Raw genomic sequence first — 18,382 nt, 5'->3', positions numbered from 1 at the left:
AAAGGTGGGTTTGGTGCCTGAGCACCCTGCTAACTGGGATAATCCATCTGCAGTAATGTTTACAGAGGGGTACAGGTGACGGGATGAAACACCAGCCTGAAATGAGTGATAATCTTGCTCCCATACTAATCGCAGGGCCTAATACATTCAGCCAAGCATTCTTAATGAGCACAGTTGCCGAATTTCACCTGTTTTACTGAATCGGTTTCCAGATGGCTTCATCATGAATGCTTGGTTGAGCTCCCAAGACGCTCAAATGCATTAGCTCAGCAGGGTTTCTATTGAAAAGGAAATTAAGTGTTTGGTTTGCTTGATTTGAAGCTTCTGAACTGCACTCATTAATCCGTCTCGCAACTTGGCAAATAATCCATCGATGTTCCATGTTGGCTACTTCCTACCAACGCATCGCTTCCCAATGAAGGCATTTCCAGATTTAGGTCTTCCTTATTATCTCTTTTAAAAAATATTTCCCAGTTCTCACTTTCTCAAGTTTTTATGTATTCTCATTTTTATGTAACCAAACCTGTTTAAGTTGAGTTTACCTGTATGCTCCTGACCCAAACCCATCATTTCCATTTTGCACTTTTTTTTCCCTTTTATTCTTCTCCATTCACGTCTCCACTGGCGTGGTTCCATTCTTAGCTATTTGTGATCAGAGTGTCACATAATAACTTCTCCTGCACCTTTGGAGACTCTAAACAGTCTCTCCTTGACGCCCTCCTAGTTCCCATCCACATGTTGCCCCTTTTATGGCATCATTTGAAAGAGGAGCATTAGTTTTCTCATGTATGCTGACTACACCCAGCTCTACCTCATTACCAACCCTCTCGACTTCTCCGCTGTTGCTAAATAATTGGACCTCTTATCCAACATCCAGTATTGGATGAGCTGACCTGCGTTGGCTTCCAGCCAAGCAACTCCTTGATTTTAAAACTCTCCTAGATTTCACGTCCCTGCATGGCTCAACTCTGTAATCTCCTTCAGTCTGCAATCCTCCGAGATGTCTGCACTTACAAATTCTGACCACCTTGTGTATCCCTTATTTTTTTAAATCTTTAATTGTTCCAAGGCACTGGTGGTCGTGCCTTTAACTACCAATGTCCTAAGTTTTATTATTTCCACCGTAAGCCTGTCTGCCTCTTTCTTTCTCAAAGAGGAAGTCTTTGGCTTTTTTTTTATTCATGAAATGTAGGTGACACTGGTGGGCCGGCATTTACTGTCCATCTCTAACTGCCCTTCACCCTAGTGGCATGCTTGGCCATTTCAGAGGGCATTTAAGAATCAACCACATTGCTGTGGATCCAGAGTCACATGTTGGCCAGACCAGGTAAGGATGGCAGATTTTACAAGTTTTGAGTTTTTACAACAATCAATGATAGTTGTCATTCCTGAGATTTATATTCCATATGTTTATTAATTGAATTTAAGCTCCATGAGCTGTCGTTAGGGGGTGGTACTTGTTATGGGCCAGGGTTGAGAGAACCCAAAATGTATCACGGAGTTCACCTGACCCACAACTTTTAATAGATTGTGGTTATGGGGAGCACATGGGCCTACCTTACACATCTAGTGCAATAGTGTTAAAGTACTTTTAAATTAAAACAATGTTAATTTATGAAACCAGTTAACACTTCATAAACCTACAGTTAACATCCTAACAACAATCAACACAAATAAATCCCCCAAAGAATACAGTACTCTATAAGTAACTCTTAATCTTTCCTTGCAACATCCATAAGACAAAAAAAAAACCTTTTTACAGAAAGACATCAGGTTTAACTTCTCTACAGAAACAGATATAATTTTTAAATCACCAAAGGATCTGGAGACAGTCTTTAGATTGCAGACAGAGGGACTAATACACCTTCTTGCTGTGACTGCAGCTATCCATCTCATAAAATGAAACTAAAACACACCCTGTAGCAGGCAGCCTAAAGTAAAAGTAGACAGACAGCCCAGCTCCACCCACACTCTGACATCACTGACAAACACCCATTTAAGTTACATCCACTACAACTATTTTATAAACACCCATCTTAACAGGATGTCGATTAAACACCTTATTCCAAAATTGATTAAGATCTCCAGAGAAAGATACAATCCAGAATATACAATGCTACATAATTCCAGTTGATGTTACTACTGGAAAAGTCCGATTCTTAATATATCCTAACTTCTATCATTTTGTTTCAAAGTCATAGAGGGCAGTTACTGAACATATTCACAGGAGTCTGCTGATGAACGTTAACAAAGGAATAAAACTTATTAACCAAGAAACATGAACTATGAACACTCCACAACAGGATTGGAAAGATTTCAATACAAATATCAGTAAATGTGTTAAACCACACTATTCCTTCGCTCCAACTATACCTTTACAGATGCATATAAGTTTGTAAAGTTAACACAAGCTACATAATCTATTCTATACTCTAATATTCATTGTGTGTATGCAGTACAAATAAACTAATAGGCGAACTATGATTGGACACAACATACTCTGAAACCAAGTGACAGATGTCACCAAAGCAGATTCTGTGGATCTCTGATCAACCACCCCCCACCCCGCAGATGTATGTCACACCGTGAGCCACTAGAACTGTCTTTCTCACGAGGGGTTCCAATTTCTACGCTTGAAGAACTCTCCTAATTCTGTCCCCAAACAATATTTTCACTCCGCTACCTTCAACAAAGATCCACCGCCTAAAGGCGTTTGCTAGGCGACAGGTAAAGGCGTTTGCTAGGCGACAGGTAGAGGGATTCCCTTTGCTGCCCTCGCAGGGGACGATGGACAGAGTGCTTTCGGGGGTGTGGGTAGGAGAGGGGAAGGTGTCTGACATCTATAAGGTAATGCAGGAGGTGGAGGAGTCGTCAGTGGAGGAGCTGAAGGCTAAATGGGAGGAGGAACTCGGGGAGCAGATAGAGGATGGGACTTGGGCGGAGGCCTTGGAGAGAGTCAACTCCTCCTCCTCATGTGCGAGGCTTAGTCTCATCCAATTTAAGGTGCTGCACCGGGCCCATATGTCCGGGACTAAGATGAGTAGGTTCTTCGGGGGTGAGGACAGGTGCACCAGATGTTCGGGGAGTCCTGCGAACCACGCCCATATGTTCTGGGCATGCCCAGCACTGGAAGAATTCTGGAAGGGGGTGGCGGGGACTGTGTCGAGGGTGGTTGGATCCAGGGTCAAACCAGGGTGGGGACTCGCGATTTTTGGGGTTGGGGTGGAGCCGGGAGTGCAGGAGGCGAAAGAGGCCGGTGTCCTGGCCTTTGCGTCCCTAGTAGCCCGTCGAAGGATTCTGTTACAATGGAAGGATGCAAGGCCCCCAAGCGTGGAGACCTGGATCAGTGACATGGCGGGATTTATAAAATTGGAAAAGGTCAAATTTGCCCTGAGAGGATCAATACAAGGGTTCTATAAACGATGGCAGCCTTTTCTGGACTTCCTGGCTCAGAGATAGGTAACTGGGTCAATAGCAGCAGCAACCCGGGGGGGGGGTGCATTATTGTAGTGTTTATTCTGTAACTTTATAGTGTGTTAATTTGCGTTGTAGTTAAAATGCTGGGTTGTTCATGGGGATGGGGCGAAGGTATATGATTGTTAATATTATTGTTATTTTCGGTATTTTACTAAGGTGCGTTATTGTTGTATAAAATCAAAATTTCTCAATAAAAATTATTTAAAAAAAAAACAAAGATCCACCGCCAGGGTTTCGATCCCTCCTTCCCATGTTCCTTTCCCTTGGATCTCCACATGCATCACTCTTCAAGTTCCACACACACACTCAACTATTCGGCCATGCTGAACAGAACATCACTCACTGCTCTCAAAGACCCATGCTGAGCAATCACCAACCTTTGGCTACCTTCTTGGATCTTCTGGCGTCTCGAATGCCCACTTTGCTCTACGTCTGTTCCCCGCAGCTTTCTTTTTGTAATTTAAAGCTTTTTTTCTCTTCTTCTTTAACTTCACTTGACGGGATCTGGTCCAGATTCCTGCCTTATCCCTTACTCGACTGTCTTCAAGTCCTTTTTCTGTCCCACTTACTGGTTTTGAACCCTCTTTGGTATGGGCACACTTCGGAATGACACTCCACTTCCATACTGCCTGAGCTTTTCGCACTGGGGGCTTTTCATAGTAACTTCATTGAAGCCTGCTTGTGACAATATGCGATTATTATTATTCACTCTGTTTTCCTTCTGCGATGGTATGTAGAGTGTATTTCTGATATAAAATTTTAAAAGCAAACCACATGTGTATGCAGCACCAGTTCCTGGCCTGGAAATGATAAAATGCACTGAAACCCCAATTTAAAGATTTTGTTTTTCCTGTTTCGTGGGTTCACTACCATTGACACTTGGGTTGGAATTTTCTGTCCCTGCTGTGGCAGGATCCACTGCAGGTCTGCAATGGGCCTGTCGGAAGGACTGGAAGATCCCGCCGGCAGGTGGGCCCGGAAAACCCTGATCTTGGTCCAACCCGACTGGATTGGGAGACTAGTTTGGAAGATATAGGATTGGAAACCATTTCTCCTCTATACTCATTGCAATACCCAAGAGCATGTTAGTCTTGGAAAAGTGAAGGATGGAATCAGGTGACTAGTAAAAGGTTTTCTCACCTCGGGAAGTAGGCCGATCTACTTGCACTGCTCCCAAAACAAGAAGAGCAGTAATTCTGTTGAGAATCTCCCAGCCATTTAAAGTAGCAAAGGTGGAACAGCAATTTGGAATGATTAGATGCCCATCTCAAGAGGTTCGATGTAAAATCTTTAAGAGCATGTTTGCTTTTAAAATCAATTGGAAAATCTACATACGCTACTAACCGAGGACTGCATCAACTTTAAATTTAGCCTTCAGAAATCTATCACCCGTATAATCTGGAATCATTCGCCAATCTTCACAAAAAGGTTGCTCCGGGAATATAGACACGTTTGCTGACTGTATCTATTGGTCACAGAAAAGATGATGGGTCCAATTACTTAAGTCCTGACAAATCAATCTAAGTATTCATGAATAACTAGCACAACAGATTCGGGTGAGAAGGTGAAGACTTTGAGCTTGAGGTTATATCCTGCTGGAGGTACAATGTGCTGACTGACTCACTGTAGCAGACAGTTCTTTCAGGAAGGCTTGTACTATTCTAATTTGGGGGTAAATTTTGTATTACAACAGTTGTTTGGTTTGCCAATATATTTATTATGTGGTGGTCAGAAAAAGGAGCTGACGTAATTTTGAGCATGTTAAATCATGGCTCATCGTCTACCTCGACTCCACTTTCCCATTCCATCTTCCTATCCCATCATCTTCTTGGTCTCTTAATAATATATTAACTGTCGTGTGTGGCTGGTTGTTGTGTCCAAAAGAGGAATCAGAAAATGTATTCCTGGCCACCCACCTTAGCTACACTCTCACACTTTTGTTTTGATATGTGGCACCCTTCAGGTGGTGTTGGTCTGAGTCCATGGTGTAGCTGATGAGTAACAAAAGTGACGGTTTTCACAGGCTTTATACGTATACACTGTACACCAGCAGCAGGGCATTCAGTCTGGTGTGGGCAAACACTGCCGCAGTGGAAACATTGTTCGGACCCCTGCCACTCTGCTTGTGAGACAGTTGCAGCTGCTTTGCAAGTGGCTCCTGTCACTTGAGAGATGGACGGTGTTCACAAGAATTAAATTTGAAGTGTGGTCATTGCTGTCGGCAGCCTCAACCTCACTAGCTCGGGACTCTGAAAGCGAAAACACCTTCCTGGCTCCAGCAGCTTTCTATCATTTTTGGCATAGTTTACCAGAGAAGTAACCTTCAATAATTGTTTTGATTTCTTTTCCAGTATGCTCCACGTTGCATTTGATAGATGGCTGCCGCAAACATGTACAGTATCGGTCAGTTGACACATTGGCTTCGGGCTTAGTGTGTCGGAAGGCGATTGTGTGTCGGAAGGCAATTGTTTCATATATTGTATTTTATTCAGTGTGAAATAAGTTGTTGGTTCATTTTTGGCTGGTTCATAGTCATTTTTGTCATGTGCAGGCTTTAGTGTCTCAAAGATATCTTCCAATTCTCCAACTTCACAGTGAAGGCCCTTTTTCTCCTTGTTATCTGTGATTGCTAAACCTGGCAATGCACCTTTGAAACATCGCAGCCACTTTCGCAATGTGGGCATACAGACGATGGTTCCAAAAATATATTAAAATGCTGTTAATTGGGGGGGTGGGGGGATGTGGGTGTACCAGGCAGACCTTGCTCTTGCCATCCCAAGTTTAAGATCCTCAATGTGTCTTGACAACATGCCGTGTTTCCAAAATGATAGACAAGCACCTTCCGAAAGTTAAAGCAATGTTCCACCTTTTCATCCTATTCATCACCATTGTGAAGCTCTGCGGAAGATTCAGTAAGAAGCAATCAGAACTGCACATGCCTTTATTCCCCTTCTGGACTTCCTCTGTTAGGGAGTGTGTCGCACCGCAGGTGGAAATTACTATGGAAGATAGAAAATGGGTGATCAGAAGACAGAGCAAGAGTAGGAAGGCAGTGCAGGTATCCCTTGCGGTCATCTCCCTGCAAAACAGGAGCGGCTGCAGGATATTCTGTGGCGAGGGGCGGGTGAACAGCGAGCTGTCAGGTGCACGTAGGCACCAATGATAGAGGTAAAAATGGGATGAGGTCCTACAAGCTGAATTCGGGGAGTTAGAAAAAGTAGGTAGTAATCTGAGGATTGCTGCCAGTGATACTACCTTGTCAGAGTAGGAATGTCAGGATAGATGGGATGAATGTGTGGCTCGGGGGATGGATTCAAATACCTGGGGAATTGGAACCGGTTCTGGGGGAGGTGGGACCAGTACAAACTGGACAGTCTGCACCTGGGCAGGACTGGAACCGATGTCCGAGGGGGGTGTATGCTAGTACTGTTGGGGGTGTATGCTAGTACTGTTGGGGAGGTTTTAAACTAATGTGGCAGGGGGATGGGAACCGATGCTGGAAGTCGGAGGGAAGTAAAACAGAGCCAGAAACAAAAGTAATGAGGGGGAAAGTGTAAAGCAGAGAAGCCATAGTCAAAAATCAAAAAGAGCCACAGTACAGGGTACAGTGACTAAGGAGAGTGTGAAAGGGGAGATGGTCAATGCAGGATTGAGGGTGTTGTAATTGGCCGGTACGATGTTGTGGTATCACAGAGACGTGGCTGCAAAGGGGATCCAGGCTGGGATCTAAATATCCACGGATATATGTCCTGTCGAAAGGACAGGCAGATGGGCAAAGGAGGGGGAGGTTGGGATTGTTTGTTAGGAATGAAGTTAAATCGATAGCAAGGAGCGATATGGGATCAGAAGGCACAGAATCTCTGTGGGTAGAGTTGAGGAATTGTAAAGGTAAAAAGACCCTGATGGGAGTTATGTACAGGCCCCCTAGCAGTAGTCAGGATGTGGGGCAGAAAATAAATCAGGAGATAGAAAAGGCAATATTCCAATAATCATGGGGGACTTCAATATGCAGGATGACTGGGAAAATCAGGTTGGTAGTGGATCCCAAGAAAAGGAATTTGTAGAATGTCTTAAGAGATGTTTTTTTTTTGGGAGCAGCTTGTGACAGAGCCTATTAGGGAACAAGCAGTTCTGGATTTGGTGATGTGTAATGAGGCAGACTTGATTAGGGAACTTAAGGTGAAGGAACCCTTCGGGAGCAGTGACCACAATATGATAGAATTTACCCTGCAGTTTGAGAGGGAGAAGCTGCAATCAGATGTAACGATATTACAATTAAATAAGGGTAACTACAAAGACATGAGGGAGGAGCTGGCCAGAGTTGATTGGAAATGGAGCCCAGCATGGAAGACAGTAGAACAGCAATGGCAGGAGTTTTGGGGGGTTATTCGGGAGGCACAACAGAAATTCATCCCAAGAAGGAGGAAACATGCCAAGGGGAGGACAAGGCCTCCATGGCTGATGAGGGATGTCAAGGACACCATAAAAGCTCAAGAAAAAAACATACAAAGTGGCGAGGATTAGTGTGAAGCTAGAGGATTGGGAAGCCTTTAAAAGTGAGCAGAGGACAACTAAAAAAGCAGTAAGGGGAGAGAAGTTGAAGTATGAGTGCAAGCTAGCTAGTAATATAAAGGAAGATAAGAAGAGTTTTTCAATATAAAAGAAGGTAAGAGAGAGGCAAAGGTAGACATTGGACCACTGGAAAATGTGGCTGGAGAAGTAATAATTGGAAACAAAGAAATGGCAGATGAACTGAATAGTTACTTTGCATCAGTCTTCACGGTGGAAGACACCAGTGGGATGCCAGAGCTCCAGGAGAACCAGGGGGCAGAGGTGAGTGCAGTGACAATTACTAAAGAGAAGGTTCTGGGGAAACTGAAAGGTCTGAACCGGATGGACTACACCCCAGGGTCCGAAAAGAGATAGCTGAGGAAATTGTGGAGGCATTAGTGATGATCTTTCAGGAATCACTGGAGGCAGGAAGAGTCCCAGAAGACTGGAAAGTGGCTAAGGTAACACCCCTGTTTAAGAAGGGAGGGAGGCAGAAGTTGGGAAATTATAGGCTGGTTAGCCTGACTTGGTCATTGGTAGAGTCTGTTATTAAAGATGAGATTGCAAAGTACTTGGAAGTACATGGTAAAATAGGACTGAGTCAGCACGGCTTTGTCAAAGGGAGGTCATGTCTGACAAATCAGTTAGAGTTCTTTGAGGAGGTAACAAGGAAGTTAGACAAAGGAGAACCAGTGGACATGATTTATTTAGATTTCCTGAAGGCCTTTGACAAGGTGCCGATAGGAGACTGTTAAATGAGTTAAAAGCCCATGGTGTTAAGGGGAAGATCCTGACATGGATAGAGAATTTGCTGACTGGCAGAAGGCAGAGAGTGGGGATAAAGGGGTCTTTTTCAGGATGACAGCTGATGACTAGTGGTGTGCCTCAGGGAAAATGTGCTGGGACCACAACTTTTCACAATATACATTAACGATCTGGAAGAAGGTACTGAAGGCACTGTTGCTAAGTTTGCAGATGATACAAAGACCTGCAGAGGGGCAGATAGTATTGATGAAGCAAGAAGGCTGCAGAAGGATTTGGACAAGCTAGGAGAGTGGGTAATGAAGTGGCAAATGAATTAAATGGGGGGAAAAAAAGAAAATCTCTTTTTATTGTCACAAGTAGGCTTCAAATGAAGTTACTGTGAAAAGCCCCCTAGTTGCAACATTCTGGCGCCTGTTCGGGGAGGCTGGTACGGAAATTGAACCGTGCTGCTCGCCTGCCTTGGTCTGCTTTCAAAGCCAGAGATTTAGCCCTGTGCTAAACCAGCCCCTATAATACAATGTGGAAAAGTATGAGGTTATGCACTTTGGAAGGAGAAATGTCGGCATAGACTATTTTCTAAATGGGGAAATGCTTAGGAACACAGAAGCACTAAGGGAATTGGGAGTCCTTGTTCACGATTCGCTTAAGGTTAATGTGCAGGTTCAGTTGGCAGTTAAGAAAGCAAATGCAATGTTAGCATTCATGTCAAGAGGGGTAGAATACAGGACCAGGAATGTATTCTGAGGCTGTATAAGGCTCTGGTCAGACCACATTTGAAGTATTGTGAGCAGTTTTGGGCCCCGTATCTAAGGAAGGGTAGGCTGCCTTGGAAATAGTCCAGAGGAGGTTCACAAGAATGATATCTGGAATGAAGAAATTGTCATATGAGGAACAGTTGAGGACTGTACTCGTTGGAGTTTAGAAGGATGAGGGGGGATCTTATTGTAACTTCCAGGATACTACGAGGCCTGGATAGAGTGGACGTGGAGAGTATGATACACTTGTAGGAAAAACTAGAACCAGAGGACACAATCTCAAACTAAAGAGACGGTCCTTTAAAACTGAGATGAGGAGGAATTTCTTCAGCCAGAGGGTGGTGAATCTATGGAACTCTTTGCCGCAGAAGGCCGTGGAGACCAAATCACTGAGCGTCTTTAAGACAGAGATAGATAGGTTCTTGATTAATAAGGGGATCAGGGGTTGTGGGGAGATGGCAGGAAAATGGGGATGAGAAAATATCAGCCATGATTGAATGGCGGAGCAGACTCGATGGGCCGAGTGACCTAATTCTGCTCCTATGTCTTATAGTCTCATGTTGGTATTTGTGGACAAAATATTCAGCAGTTTTCACTACACTACCGATTCCGTTTGTTACCTTCATGCTGATCGAGAAATGCAAACAAATGGAGTCATCAGCACATTAGTTATACCCAGATAGTTGTGAACTTCTCAAAACACATTTTTTGTTTTGTTGACAAGAGGCCCGATTCTCCGTTGCCCATTCGCATGCTTCTCGGCGGCACGCCATTTGCGGGCGGCGGGATTCTATCTTCCCGCCGCCTGTCGATGGGATTTCCCTTTGAAACCACCTCACAACACTGGAAAACCTGCTGGCGGAGGGGCACTGCCGGCGGGAAATGTGAATTGCAACAACTGGAGACTTCCGGTTGATGTCGTCATTCCGCAAAACAAAAACGGAATGATTCAATAAATGTACAGAAATTGATGTCATAACCTACAACAGCAAAATGCTGATCCTTAATTGGGTTACGATTGCTGACATCAATCATATTAAGTGGCAAACACCTGTCCTTTTATATAGAAAAAAACAATGACTGAAATTCCAAGTAAGTGATAGGTTGTAAAATTCTTTGGGACATTCCAAGAAACTTCATTTAAATGCTCAAGTTAGTTGCTCTGTCCCTGTTTGGAACTGTTTCTAATTTAGCACCCTTTCAAGGTGTGCATTTTCTTGTTAAAATAATTTTATTAAATTTAATTTCATTGATGCACAATGAGATTTTTTTTTTTTTTACAACTTGTAATGCAGTTTGCTGTTGGCGTGGCACTGGATTGATGTCAAACACACTATAAGATATAAATGCAAAAACAGGAGCTGACTTAATCAGCTTAAACAATTGGCCTCCACACTACGCAGAATAGATTGATTTGAGGCTTTTGGACTGCGACCTTGAGCTAGCAATCTTTGAACACCGAATACGTGTCTCCAGGCAGCTTATCAGTGACATGGAACGGAAGGTCAGGCGACTGCAATGCCAGCAGCAGTCCACCTATAAATGTTTAAAGGAAGGGTGGGGTAGATGATTAAATAACATTGGTCAGAAGGGAGGGCAGCAGTGGTTAATGACTGAAGCCAGGTTAATGTTAGCTTTGAGGTGAGGGTGGAACGTGGCAGGTGGCCTGGCAACTTTGAATGTGGAGTGAGGAGGGGCACTCTCTTCCTCCCAGCTCCATATTTAAGTGTATTTTTTTAAAGTTGCCTTGTTGCTTGCAGCCTCCAGCAGTCCCTTTTGAAGGACAGGTGTTTGCCACTTGTTTGCGTGTGCAGTGTGCATTTTGGATACTGATTTTGATTTTGCATACACTAATAAGATGGATAGGCTTTGAATTGGAAGGCCTGAAAAACAACCACTTCACCATTGCTAAATTCCAAGACCAAAGTATTTTCTAAGTACTGAAGAGTCCTTACTTCTGTTGCAAAAGGGCAATGTTTCAGTATTTTTAATTTTGGAAATATCACTGGCAAATAGGCTCAGATACTTAGATAAAATTTGACGTTCCCTGAGTCATAAGCAGTGCAGGGTGTTGAATAATTGAGTCCCAAAATTTGTCCATCCAGTGCAAATTTGTCACCGTAAAAAAAAAAAATGTGCATGGGTTTCTCAGCCGAGGCGGGTAATTTAATCTGAAGTGAATGGAAAGGAAATGTGATGGGATGCATAATAGAGGGAGATAGTGTGGCAGTGGTAATGTTGCTGGACTGATACTCCAGAGACCCATGGGGACATGCGTTTACAGCAGCTAATGGAATTTAAATTGTTATGGGCCAAGGTTTAGAGAACCCCGAAGTGTATCATTGAGTTCACCTGACCCACAACTTTGAATAGATTGCGGTATGGGGAGCACACGGCCCACTCTACAGGTGTGGTACAGCAGAAATGGAAAAGTATTTTTTAAAAGCAAAACAATGTTTATTCTATGAACTCAAGTTAACCTTTTTAAAACAAACAGTGAACATCTTAGCAACCATTAATTCAAATACAACCCCTAAAGACTACACCACTAAGTAATCCTTTAAGCTTTCCTTTTAACATCCGTAAGACTTTTAAAAAAAAAAAAACCTTTTAAACCGAAACACATCAGGTTTAAATTCCCGACTGAGAACAGGTACCACGTTGAAATCAGCAAATGGACACTCATAAACTTGCAGAGATTAACACACATCCTGCTATGATTGCAGCTTCTCCAAAACTAAAATGAAACCAAACCCATCCTGCAGCAAAAAGCCCAAAGCGAAAGTAAAATGCTGACAGCCAGCACAGCACCACCCATTCTCAGACATGACTGCAGTAATAAACACCCATTTCTTAAAGGTACTCTCACTACAGATATTTATATACATATCCATTTATAAATGCTATTTCTTAAAGGTACTCTCTCATGACAAAATTCAGTAATGAAAAATCTGGAACATAAAGCTACTTCAACAGTTGTACATCCTGTCTGACACAAGAGTAGTTCGGGGCAGGTGGCTTAATCATGGCTAACAAGGGAAATCGGAGATAGTGTTAAAGCCAACGAGGAGCCATATAAATTGGCCAGAAAAAGCAGCGAGCCTGAGGACTGAGAGAAATTAAAAATTCAGCAGAGGAGGACAAAGGGTTTAATTTGTTAATGGGAAACTAGAATACGGAAGTAAGCTTGCAGAAAACATGATAACTGCTGCAAACATTTCTGTAGATATGTGAACATAAAAAAGACTGGCAAAGGCAAATGTAGGTCCCTTACCGGTGAATTCATAATGGGCAACAAAGGAGTGGCAGAGCAGTTCAACAAATACTTTGTATCTATCTTCACTAAAGAGGAACCGGAAATACTAGGGGACAGAGGGTCTAGCATGAACGAGGAACTGAAGAAAATCCTTATTCATCAGGAAATTGTATTGGAGAAATTGATGGATTAAAACCCAAAACGTTGCCACGGCCTGATTCTCGACATCCCAGAGTAGTTAAGGAAGTGGCCCTAGAAATAGTGGACACATTGGTGATCATTTTCCTGCATTCTATAGACTCTGCGAGGGTTCCAATGGATTGGAGAGTAGTTAATGTAACCCCACTTTTTAAAAAAAAGGAGGGAGAGACAAAACATGGAATTATAGAATGGTTAGCCTGACATCGGTAGTCGGGAAAATGCTGGAGTCGATTTATCAAGGATGAAATAACGAGTGTTTGGAAAGCGCGGACAGGATCGGTCCATGTCAGCATGGATTCACAAAAGAGAAATCATGATAGACAAATCTTCTGGAATTCTTTGAGGATGTGAGCAGTAGCGTGAGCAAGGGTGAACCAGTGGATGTTGTGTATCTGGACTTCAAAAGGCTTTTTGACAAGGTCCCACACACAAGATTAGTAAGCAAAATTAAAGCTCATAGTATTGGGGGTAATGTATTGGCGTGGTAGGGAACTGGTTGGTAGACAGGAAGCAGAGAGTGGAAATAAACGCATCCTTTTCAGAGTGGCAGGTAGTAACTAGTGGGGTTCAGTGCCGGGACCCCAGCAGTTCACAATATACATTAATGACTTGGCCGAAGGAATTGTATGCAATTTCTCCAAATTTGCAGACGACACTAAGCCGGGTGGCAATGCGTGCTGTGAGGAGGATGCAAAGAGGCTGCAGGGTGACTTGGACAGGCTGGTTGAATGGGCACATTAATGGCAAATGCAATAGAATGTGGGTAAATGTGAGGTTATCCACTTTTTGGTGGCAAAAACAGGAAGTCAGATTATTATCTGAATGGTGGCAATTTCGGAAAAGAAGAAGTACGACGAGACCTGGGTGTCATGGTGGAAACACCGCTGAAAGTTGCCATGCAGGTACAGCAGGTGGTGAGGAAAGATAATGCTATGCTGGCCATCATAGAGGATTTGAGTATAGGAGTGGAGATGTCTTGCTGCAGTTATACAGGGCATTGGTGAGGCCGCACCTTGAGTGTTGTGTGCAGCTTTGGTCTCCTAGTTTGAGGAAGAGCATTCTTGCTATTGAGGATGCCCAGTGTAGGTTCACCAGACTAATTCCTGGGATGGCAGGAGTGTGAGACGAAGTAAGACTGGATTGTCTGGGCTTGTACTCATTGGAGTTTAGAAGACATCATGATACCTTTTACTTCTTTCACTAAACAGGATGTGATTCTGGATTTGGCCATGCATTGGCAAAACACCTCGACCAACTGGGCTTCACTGTATTTGCTGGAGTTATGCACCTAACGGGACCTGGCGCCGAAGATTTGAGGATGGGTGGCTCACAGAGACTCACAGTACTCCAGCTAGATGTCACCAATTCTGACCAGATAGCCAGAACCTTCGCAAAGATAAAAGATGATCTGGATTACAAAGGTTAGTGATGCATAAATTTAAAAAGTTAATGTTTGTGGAAGATAAAATTATATTTTATCTTACATTTCTGAAGCTTTAATTTTGTTCCGACTTTCTACTTCAAGGAGATTTGCAATTCCTTTTATTGGGAATGATAGCTCACAGCTTGCCTGGGGAAAATATTCGTGGAAAACAAGGCTTACTGTACATTCTTCTGGAGATTTGAGAGAGGACCTACAGAGCACATAGAAATGAATCCAAAGCTTTTTTCAATAAGTGCAATCATGCTTTGTATTCTAAATATATGTAATATTAAGGGAAAAAACGAGAACCATTTGGAGAACAGTAGGAAATTGAAACTCATCCTAATAGATGTGTGCGTCTCGGCATGATTGCACTTTTCAAAGGCTTGAACGTCCTCCTGTGCTGTAAGTTTTTGTTGAGGCACTTTAAATATGCCTCATTTTTTTTCCTTTCTCAACCGACCCGTCTGACAAGTTATTCCAAACATTCATTACTCATTGATAAGTGTTTTCCGAAGTCTCCTTACATTTACTTTTCAATAGTTCTAAATCATACCCTCCCATCTTATTTCCCCGGCATACTTTAAAGTATCATTTGGTATTTTGCAATCATTTATGTCACCCCCTTCCTTAGAGGTGAACTTGTTGGTGTCTACAGTCACTCGAATGCATGTGCATTTGTAATTTGACCTGGCAGCCAGGAGTTGAAGTCACTGCACAGAACTGATTGTGACAGTTGATTGTCATAATACTTGAAGTTCACCAGGCAGCTTCATTTGTGGAAATGGAATATGCAAGATTACAGGCTATGATTTGGATTTGAAGAGTTTTTTGCTGATGCGTTACAGAATCCTTTGTGTTATTGATGGATCCCCATGTCTATTTAGAACCCTGGATATCCGTTACCTCTTCTCAGTTCCCAAATAAGAGGTCAAGTCTGTGCTTCTTGGCAAAGTCCACTTGTACTTTATTTGTCAGCTGTGCCACTGGTAAACTTATTTTCAATACAAAAGAGAGTTTCTAACTAGCCCTGCAGCAAACTAGTCAGATTGATTGTCTTTAGCGAATACAGTAGTTGAGTTTTCATTCAATTACAGATCGTAGTAATTCTTCAAATAATAATATACAGGGATGAAATAACTAAGTAATTTAAACAAAAGAAAGATGGCGTTTCTCAAAAGCAAGCAGCAAAGGAAATAAGTTTCAGAAATATAGACTGGGTGATCCTGGGATGAGTTTTTCCATCCTGGTAAGTGATATTAAGGATATTATTATGTTAAGGTTTAGCCTTCTTTTTACTTCTGATTGGCTTTAACTAATTTATAATTCACTCAATTTGGCCCAAATGTCTGTCCATCAATTTAAGAGATATATGTTTTTAATTAAATTGGTGCACATTTCCCATTCCATTGCTTGCCAATTTTCCAAATTATCCACACCTGCATCTAACATTAATTAAAGAACCATGGTTTTCGTGAAGGCATTATCACCCTAGACTGGATGTTACAAAAGAAACAGGACTACCTGTGCTGTACAACAATGGGACATTTTAGCTAGTTGACGTCACTGACCTTGCAGCCTCAAGCAACTTGCAAATGTGAAATTTACACTTTAATTTCTGTCTTAAACTTATAATCGGGATTAACACTTAGTGGATTCCCAGCTATTGTTGTACTTGCGTAATGCTTAATATAATTATAGTTAATTATTCTTAATGAGTTCTCATTTAACCCTTTTAACTCTACACTCTATCATCTTCCCTTACACTCATGGTTTTAGCTGACTAGAAAAGTCAATTTCTATCGGTTATCAAAGGAGATATTTTCATTTATTCATGGATATAATTTGCTTCTCATTACCATGACTTGTACCTTTTAAAACCACTGACTATAGAGGTAACTTAACTTTTTACACTGCAAAAACAAAATGAATATTCATAATGGTGCTGAAATTGAATGGGAGTAATGAGTGATATTACTTCACTCTGCACCAATGACTCAACTCATTACGTTATCGAGTTCCAGTTAAAAACAGGGCAATGGCATAACGTCGGGCACTATGTTTCCATTGTCCATTGAAAGGTAAAGCATTTTTATTACGAATGTTTCTGTGATTAAGTTTTAAAAATAGCCAGGAATTTTGCTTTAAACCCCCATAAAAAGTTTACAGCAATTTTTAGCTTGGAGCAGTATAACATTTAACATGCCAAGTGTAATTGAGGTAATTAATAAGTGACAGAAAATCAAAATTTTAAAGAAGAGAAAATATCTTGGCAGGTGTTCCAATGCTTGTAAGTCAAGACATCAAACTCAGTTAAATCAGATTAGTTTTGGGTATTAATTCCTGCCAAGCTGTTCCTAAGCTGTTCTCCTGCCAAAATAATTCTCTATGATGTAGTCTATTATGCTTACCATTATTGTTGTGTTTTGTTAGAGGACAGCTTTTTCTCTCCTACCAAGTTTCAAAATTTTCAGAGTAGTCTGTGACCCACTTAAAAGTGAAGAAGTGTCTGTTATTGAAGAGTAGTTTGATTTGACTTATTTCTTAGCTTGGGATCTGTCTATCCACCTCTCCCGTGCATACTCTAGCTCTTTCTCGTCTGGCTGTCCACCACCATGACACCACTGTCCCGCCTTGATTTAATTGAATGGTGTGCAGGTTCGAGGGGATGAATGGCCTTCTCCTGTTGTTAAAGCTCTTTTTGTGCTTATGGTTGTAATTGTTCTTCTAACCCTGGTCTTTGCATCTTCCTCTCTTTCTGCTTCACCTTTGTTGAATGAATCTTCAGTCATCTTGGATTCAGGCTCTGTAATATCTTTCTTAAAACATCCAGCTTAATACTGTCTCCTCACAGCTTAGTTTTTTAACCAAGCTACAATCAGTCTATCATCCCATTCCTATCATTGTTCACAGTAAAGGTTGCCCTTGCGAAGTGGCTTGGGATGTTCTATTATGTTAAAGGTATTATTTCAAATGCAATAGCAATAACGATTCATAATCACTTGTACACTATTCCCCAGCTTTACATGCAAATGTTTTTTTCAGGTTTGGGAAGTGAGTAATGAGGAATCACCAATTTAAAAATATCACGGAGTGAGGAAAAATTTCTTTACACAGCAGATTGTTGAAGCATTGGGTATTTTCCTCAGGGCAATATTGAAACCGAGACCATTATACCATTTATAGGAAAATTAGATAAGTACATAAAACAGGAAGATACAGGGCTATATAAAGATAGAGGGGCAGTGGGACTAGTTTTAAATTGCTTGAGCAAAGAGTTAGCAGTGAGACATTGGATTAATTACCTTCTGTGCTGTAAATTCTAAGTTTTGTGTCCTTGTAAAATTTGATGAAGGATGTTAAAGTATGCGCTTATTTAAAAAAAAATCGAGATTTTACTTTCCATTTCCTTTTGTAATACTGCTTCCAGATAGACCTGTTGCAAAATTACTGTTTCCTAAAGCATGTTCCTTTTATCGTTAGGACTTTGGGGTGTTGTGAATAATGCAGGTGTCCTCGAGTTTGTTGCTGATGCAGAACTTCTCCCTCTGAATATTTACAAGCGTTGCATGGAGGTGAACTTCTTTGGCGTTGTGGAACTCACCAAAATGTTCCTTCCGTTACTTCGCCAAGCCAAAGGCAGACTGGTTAACGTCACAAGTGTTTCAGGTATCATTCCTTCATCAGTATTTATTGTGAAACACTGCATAGTCAAGGCTCAACATTGAGCTGCATTCCACATCCAAAGTCCTTTTTCTCCATGATTAGGCTAATCTTTAATTTGGGGAACCAGTCGAGCAATGGTCAGTGTTCTTAAGTAGATTATGCATATCTGTTTTAGAACAAATGATCGGGGCTGGGCTAAATATGTTGCATTTCATTTTATTTCAAGGATTGGCGAACATAGAACAGTACAGCACAGAACAGGCCCTTCGGCCCTCTATGTTGTGCCGA

General features: G+C 41.9%; 1 protein-coding gene across 1 annotated transcript in view; it reads left to right on the top strand.

Moving 5' to 3' along the window:
* Positions 1-18,156, top strand: part of LOC119972018 (estradiol 17-beta-dehydrogenase 2-like) — a 44,384-nt gene extending 26,228 nt beyond the window's left edge. The window contains exons 2-3 of the mRNA XM_038808439.1: positions 14,214-14,426; positions 17,912-18,156. Coding sequence (XP_038664367.1) covers positions 14,214-14,426; positions 17,912-18,156 — 458 coding nt within the window. The remainder of the gene's footprint in view (positions 1-14,213; positions 14,427-17,911) is intronic.
* Positions 18,157-18,382: the final 226 nt, after the last annotated feature.

Source organism: Scyliorhinus canicula, chromosome 9 (assembly GCF_902713615.1).
Source record: "Scyliorhinus canicula chromosome 9, sScyCan1.1, whole genome shotgun sequence".
In the NCBI taxonomy this organism is placed as follows: domain Eukaryota; kingdom Metazoa; phylum Chordata; class Chondrichthyes; order Carcharhiniformes; family Scyliorhinidae; genus Scyliorhinus; species Scyliorhinus canicula.
Note: the sequence above shows the minus strand (reverse complement) of the source record. Positions and strands in the feature narration are given on the sequence as shown.